At 55.5% G+C, this 6927-nt stretch overlaps 1 protein-coding gene across 2 annotated transcripts; it reads left to right on the top strand.

Moving 5' to 3' along the window:
- Window positions 1-900: 900 nt before the first annotated feature.
- Window positions 901-5863, top strand: CHP2 (calcineurin like EF-hand protein 2). Of its 2 annotated transcripts, none has more exons than XM_052635473.1 (7): window positions 901-975; window positions 2417-2489; window positions 2581-2661; window positions 2789-2919; window positions 3105-3166; window positions 4128-4250; window positions 4451-5863. In XM_052635473.1, exons 1-7 carry the CDS (start codon window positions 969-971, stop codon window positions 4502-4504), a joined length of 531 nt encoding a protein of 176 aa, XP_052491433.1. In that variant the 5' UTR covers window positions 901-968; the 3' UTR covers window positions 4505-5863. The 2 variants fall into 2 exon arrangements, with proteins under 2 accessions (XP_052491433.1, XP_052491432.1); XM_052635472.1 differs by lacking the exon at window positions 901-975 and adding an exon at window positions 1748-2005.
- The last annotated feature ends 1064 nt before the right edge of the window (window positions 5864-6927 follow it).

Raw genomic sequence — 6927 nt, 5'->3', positions numbered from 1 at the left:
AGGGCTTTGCAAAGTGCAGGGTCCATGGTGAGTGCTCAAAAAAATGAGAGCCCTTGCTGCTGTGGTCATTATGTTCAGGGTGGTCACAGTGGGGTTTGTAACCCTCCCTCAGGCTGCTGTGGATTCTTTGGTACTTGAGGGCTGGTCAGAGGTCTAATCAGTCCCAGCCTGGAGCTTCTACCAGAGCTGACAGGGTTCATAGGGGAGCAACTGGGCTGGGAGGGGACTGCACCAAGAGGACCCCCAGGACGCCCCATCTAAACATGGCTGCTGTTCCCAGATGTATGCTCATGGTGCCAGGCAGGAGAGAGGGCCTAGTGGTGTCAGATCTCCTGATTTCTCAGAAAACAGGAATTTTGGAAATTTGGTTCCATATCTGCCCACGATACAGGAGACCTGGGTTTGATTCCTGGGTCAGGAAGATCCCCTGGAGAAGCGAATGGCAACCCACTCCAGTATTCTTGCCTGGAAAATTCCATGGACAGAGAAGCCTGGGTGGCTATAGTCCATGGGGTGGCAAAGAGTCGGACGTGACAGTAACTAACACACAGAACTATATTCTGATTTTTAAGCATTTACTCAATTAGACATCAACAATGTTATATGGATCAAACAAAACAGATAAAACCAAGAAATGCCGACTTATTCAGAGTTAGAAGCATAGCTGGGATTCCATTCCAAGTCCTCCAAATCCAGTGCTCCTTCCACTTAAAAGAGCCCTTCATCTATGCCCCTCCACACTCCAGCCCTCTTTGGAGCTCCTTCAAGGCCACTCCCACTGCCTGGGGAAGGAGCCCAAGCTGGGGCCTTCCCGGACTGGGACCAGGGTGTCTCGCTCCCCTCCTCAGCCGCCACCCACTTCCCAGAAGGGCTTGGATTCTCTCTCCAGATGAAGAAGGTCGGGACCTCGAGCCTTGCGCTTTAGGACCGGGGAAGCCCCAGGCTGGCAGGGCCGGGCCGGGCGGGAGATGGCAGGTCGGTGCCCCAGCGAGCGTGGGAACTCGGATTAGCGGGGCGCGAGGGGGCGGGGAGGCAGACTCGGGGGATGGGGGGCGAATCCTCGGGCGGGGGGCGGATCCTCGTGAGGGGGTACGTCGGATCGTCGAGGAGGGCTGGACCGGAGAGGAGGGCGGACCCGCGGGGGGGGAGAGGTGGACCCAAAGTGGGGAGGGGGACACCCGCGGGAGGGTGGGGAGGGGGACACCCGCGGGAGGGTGGGGAGGGGGACACCCGCGGGAGGGTGGGGAGGAGGACCCTCGGGGGGGAAATGAACCCGCGGCGGGGGAGGTGGGGACGGATCCCGGGTAGTGGGGCGGACCCTCTCTGGGGGAGGAGGACACGCAGGGGGTGGGGACAGACCCGCGGGCGGGGGGGAGAGGCGGACCCTCGGGAGGGGGCCGGGCCCGCGGCGGGGGAGGTGGGGACGGATCCTTGGCTGGGGGACAGACCCGCGGGCGGGGGGAGAGGCGGACCCTCGGGAGGGGGCCGGGCCCGCGGCGGGGGAGGTGGGGACGGATCCTTGGCTGGGGGACAGACCCGCGGGCGGGGGGAGAGGCGGACCCTCGGGAGGGGGCCGGGCCCGCGGCGGGGGAGGTGGGGACGGATCCTTGGCTGGGGGACAGACCCGCGGGCGGGGGGAGAGGCGGACCCTCGGGAGGGGGCCGGGCCCGCGGCGGGGGCCGGCCCAGCCCTGCCCAGCCCCGCCCCGCCCGACCGCAGAGTCTAGGGATGAAACCGCCTGTTGTTCGCGCCCGCCCTGCTGACCCCGCCACCCTGGGCCCGGCTTTCCATTCGCCCGGGTCGCGGGTGGGAGGCAAGGAACGCCGGGGTTCAGGAGCCTGGCTCCCCGCCAAGGCTGCGGCCTTCGGCCCCGGGGCCACAAGGCGGCCGCGCCTGGGCGGCGGGCGGGGAGGACGGCGGCCCGGCGGCAGCTCAGCCATGGGCTCCCGCAGCTCCCACGCCGCCAGGATCCCCGACGTCGACAGCCTCCGGCGGGAGACCGGCTGTGAGTGCGGCGCGCCGCGTCCGGGGGCCCGGCGGGGTCCCGGGCGGCTCCGGTGGGGGTCCCGGGGCTTGGAATCTAGGAGATCCCGGCAGCCCGGCTCGCTGGGGGATGGGGGCGCGTTCACCCAGGGGTCCCGGCTCCGGGTTTGCGGGCGCCTGGATAGCCCCGGGCCGGCATTGCACCGGATGGAAGGGGTGGCTTTGGTCTCCCGGATCTCCCGGGTCTCGTCACGCCCGCCCCCTCCCTGCCCTCTCGGCCCCGGGGAGCCCTCCCTTCAGCCAGCCTTCCGCCCCCAGCCCACCCCCTGCGGCCGCCGGGTGGACGGCGCGTGCCCTGGGATCCCGGCGCGTCCCCGGCGTCCACCTTACTCCCCCGACCCCCTTCTTACCGCCCCTCGTCCCCACCCCGCAGTCTCGCAGGCCAGTCTGCGCCGCCTGTACGACCGATTCCAAGCGCTGGATAGGACCGGCAAGGGCTACCTGAGGTAAGCAGGAGCTGGCCTTCTGACCTCTCACCTCTGCTTTCTGATCCTGTCCCCTCCCTGACCATCTCCTCTTTGAACTTTGTCTTTCCAGCCGCCTGGATCTGCAGCAGATCGGGGCGCTGGCCGTGAACCCCCTGGGCGACCGCATTATAGACAGCTTCTTCCCAGACGGGTAAGCCTCCCAGGGGTGGGAAGACGGAGGTGAGAGTTTGTCAGTGGAGGTCAAGACCAGAGGCAGAGGGATGGTCACGGTGAGCACCGCTTCTGCCCCATTGCCCACCTGCCCTCTCCCCTCCCAGGAGTCTGCGACTGGACTTTCCAGGCTTTGTCAGAGTCTTGGCTCATTTTCGACCTGTGGATGAAGAGGACGATGGAAACCGGGACCCCAAGGAACCCGAGCCCCTCAACAGCAGAATGAACAAACTTCGCTGTGAGTTTGTGCCCCCCTCCCCCCAGTGAGACCCCAGATTTACCACGCCCCATGAGAGGCCCCAGGCCCCCCCCCCCCCCCCGTACTCCCTTTGGGAGCCCCGCCCCCCCACTCCCCCAAGATGAACTTTTGAGGGAAGAGAACCAGGGAAGACCCATCCTTTCCCTCCCCCACTTTCTTCCCAGTTGCCTTTCAGCTCTACGACTTGGATCGAGATGGGAAGATCTCCAGGCATGAGATGCTGCAGGTTGGAAGAATGCAGGGGCAAGAGATGTGACCCAGTTGTGGAGGATGGGGAGATGGTTTGTGGGTGGGAGAGGCAGATGACTGGGGTCTTGGGTGGGTAATGGGAATGAGTGGTGTTGGAATGTGGGTTAGTTGGGAGATGGAATGGGGAACATTTCGGTATGAGGTTGGACATAGATCAGTGGCTCTCAATGTGGGGGTTGGTGGGGGGTGGTGGGGGGGGAGGTTTTGCCCCCTGAATGATATTGACAGTATCTAAAAAACATTTTTGGCTGTTGCGAATGAAGAAGGGGAAGGGGCAGTGCTCCTGACACTTAGTAGGCAGAGGTCAGGAACTCTGCTGAACATTTTACAATACACAGGGTGGCCCTCTGCCCCCATGACAAGGGGTTATCTGGCCCCAAATGTCAATAGTGCTGAGACTGAGAAACACTGTGATGGAGTGGAGGATGGATTTGGGACTAATTGAAGGATGAGGTGGGGAAGTGGGTGGAAGATAGATGAAGGTTGGGTAAAGAACCCACCTGCTAATACAAGAGACACAAGAGATGTGGGTTCAAGCCCTAGGTTGGGAAGATCCCCGGTGAGGGCATGACAACCCAGTCCAGTTATTCTTGCCTGGACAGTCCCCTGGACAGAGGAGCCAGGTGGGCTACATTCAGTAGGGTCGCACAAAGTCGGACACGAGTGAAGCAACTTAGCATGCACGCAATGAACTTGCTGTATGTTGCTGAGGTGAACCTAGGATAGTGAAGGCCACATGGGGGGTTGGATGGAGAAGTGATGAGAATTATTGGGGGTTGTGGTGGGAAGTGAGTGGAATGGGGTGAAAAGTGAAGGAGGGATGGATTGCAAAATGGGTACTGACAGTTGGGGTGATGTGGACAAGGTTTGGGGGTTGGTGCTCATGGTCCTTGTGCCTCCTCTTTATGGCTATCTCTGTCTCCTCCTCCAACTCCCAGGCACTCCGACTGATGGTTGGGGTACAGGTGACAGAAGAGCAGCTGGAGAGCATTGCCGACCGCACGGTGCAGGAAGCGGATGAAGATGGGGATGGAGCTGTGTCCTTCCTGGAGTTTGCCAAGGTTAGGGTGCCCTCAGGCCTGGGGAGGTGAGATCAGAAGTCCCTGGGACAGGTGGACATGGGGGATTATGTTGGAAGGAGGAGGGCATAAAGAGAGGGGGCTCCAGGGAAACATGGGCCCTCAGGAATGGGAAAGGAGGTTGGAAGCATAGAGGTTTGGAATTCAAGCCTCTTGACTACCACCCATCTCGCCCTCCCCAGTCCTTAGAAAAGATGAACATCGAACAGAAAATGAGCATCCGGATTCTGAAGTGACCCCCGTTGTGCCTTTGGGTAGCTTACATGGACCAGTTCTGCTTGGGATTTATCCTCGGGGAGGCACAGCCCCAGTGAACTGTATTCTTATGTCTACACTGAGCTCTATTTAGGGCCAAGGAGAGAAAACCGGAAGGATGTGTATAATTCACCTGATCTCAGATCTGTGAATGGGCCAGAAATCTTGGCGGTTTTAAGTGACCGAAAACCCAAATCAAAGTTAAAGAAGAATTTTATGGACGCATACATTGAAAAAGTATGAAAGTATCTTCAGAAAACTGGGAAAGTCTGGAAGTGTCTCAGGCACAGCTGGATCCAAGGGCTCAAAGGATGCTATTGGGACTCAGTTTTTCTCTGTCTCTCATCTCAACTTTCTTTTGTGTTGGATTCATTCTCAGGAGGGCTCTTTTCCTTGTGGTGGAGGATGGTCACGTGCAGCTCCAGGATTCCATCCTCCTAGCGTGGGAAGAGATTTTCTTTTCTCAACAGTTCCAAGCAAAGAGTGTCCTTAGCCCCACTGGAGCCTTGTCCCTTCTCCAGGGGAATGGGACTCTCTATTTGGCCAGGACTGTGTCGTGTCCCAACCACTAAAGCCAGGAAGTAAGGCCTGAGGACTCAAGATAGGGTAAGGGGTAGTTGCTTCAAGAAAATGAAAGGCTCTTATCAGAAGGGGAAAAGATATTGGTCAAGCAAAACAAGAAGTCTCCATTACTGTTGGGTTGACCAAGTGGAGGGATTCTTAAAGTCTGGTTTCTTAAATGGGTTTTCTCTGATCTCATAGGTATTTGCCAGTGTGATGAGGATGGGTAGCTGGGGAAGAGGTGATGTAAAAATAATAAAGAAGACATCTTCCTAGAGTATGAGATAATTAAAAGGTTTGGGGAGTACTTCCTTTTTTCTCATCGTAAGATGTTCAAACATTGGCATGTCACAGAATAGAGTATAAAAGTCACATAAAATCTGGAGATCCTATGTCCATCACGAAGAAGTCTGGCTGTACATGTAGGAGATGCTATGGGTACCCTGCCTGTATCCCTTCCCAGGCCTGTGCTGGAGTTGTCTTGTATCAGCACATGGGAGCCAACTGTGCTTCTGTCTTCCTGACTCCGCCTTCAGTGATGTCAGACTTGGTGGCTTCAAACTGCTGTGTTGGGAGTCTTTCTTTACATCATAGACACTGGCAGATGCAACAGTCTGGGGCTTTTCTGCTTAGAAGAGCCTGTTGTTAAACATTTATTAGCATATCAGCTGCCTGGCATTCACCATTACTGTGTATGCCAATGACTTTTCCCCAGCTTTATTGAGGTATAATTGGTGTACAAAAAACTACATATAATTAAGGTATGCAATTTGGTGAGTTTGGACATATGTATAGTCTTGTATTACCATTACCACGGTCAAGGTAATAAACATATCCATCATCTCCAAAAATTTCCTTGTGCCCCTTTGTTTTTTTTTTTAATGAGCGTAATGTGTACTAAGAACATTTACTGTGAGACCTACTTGCTAACACATGTTTTAGTGCACAATATTATTGTTTACTGTAGGTACTACTTCGTACAGCAGATCTCTGAAAGTTACTCAGCTTGGATTGTTGTTCAGTCGTAAAGTTGGCCGACTCTCTGGGTGCAACTCTGACTGCAGAGAGTTCCTGTCTGTCACTATGTCCTGGAGTTTCCTCAAATTCATGTCCATGGAGTTGGTGATGCTCTCTAACCATCTCATCTTCTGGTGCCCCCTTCTCCTTTTACCTTCAACCTTTCCCAGCATCAGGGTCTTTCCCAATGAGTCGGCTATTCACATCAGGTGGCCAAAGTATTGGACCTTCAGCATCAGTCCTTCCAATGAGTATTCAAGGTTGATTTCCTTTAGGATTCAAAGGTTGGTAGAGATTCAAGGGAATCCCAAGAGTCTCCTTCATCACTGCAGTTTGAAAGCATCAATTCTTTGACACTAATCCTTCTTTATGGTCCAGCTCTTACATCCATACATGACTACTGGAAAAACCATAGCTTTGACTATATGGACCTTTGTTGGCAAAGTGATGTCTCTACTTTAATACTGTGTCTAGGTTTGTCATAGCTTTCCTGGCGGGCTACAATCTATAGGGTTTCAAAGAGTTGGACATGACTTAACGACTAAACAATAACAACAACGTGTATACCACATTTTTTTTTTGCTTCTGAACCAAACTTGGTCTCATTTTATTGGCTCGAACAACACAGGGCAGGAAGACTGTAAGGACTGACTCAAAGACATTGGTAACAAGTTTTGGTGACCTAGATAGGACAGATCATGGCCTTTTGGCCCGCACCAATCCCCTAGGTTCCAGTTTGCTCTAGTGGGAGAACTGCGTGGCTTTGGGAGGGTCGTGTTAGGATGACTGACTCTAATCTCTGAGTACACTCTTATGGGGTAGAATG

This window comes from Budorcas taxicolor, chromosome 2 (assembly GCF_023091745.1).
Source record: "Budorcas taxicolor isolate Tak-1 chromosome 2, Takin1.1, whole genome shotgun sequence".
Taxonomy (NCBI): Eukaryota; Metazoa; Chordata; class Mammalia; order Artiodactyla; family Bovidae; genus Budorcas; species Budorcas taxicolor.
Note: the sequence above shows the minus strand (reverse complement) of the source record. Positions and strands in the feature narration are given on the sequence as shown.

Excerpts from the sequence above, each read along its gene's own strand:
- CHP2 (XM_052635472.1), top strand. The coding sequence starts at position 1,939 with ATGGGCTCCCGCAGCTCCCACGCCGCCAGGATCCCCGACGTCGACAGC. Across the intron at positions 2,920-3,104 it reads CAGAATGAACAAACTTCGCT|TTGCCTTTCAGCTCTACGAC; the intron begins GTGAGTTTGTGC and ends CTTTCTTCCCAG. Across the intron at positions 3,167-4,127 it reads CCAGGCATGAGATGCTGCAG|GCACTCCGACTGATGGTTGG; the intron begins GTTGGAAGAATG and ends TCCAACTCCCAG.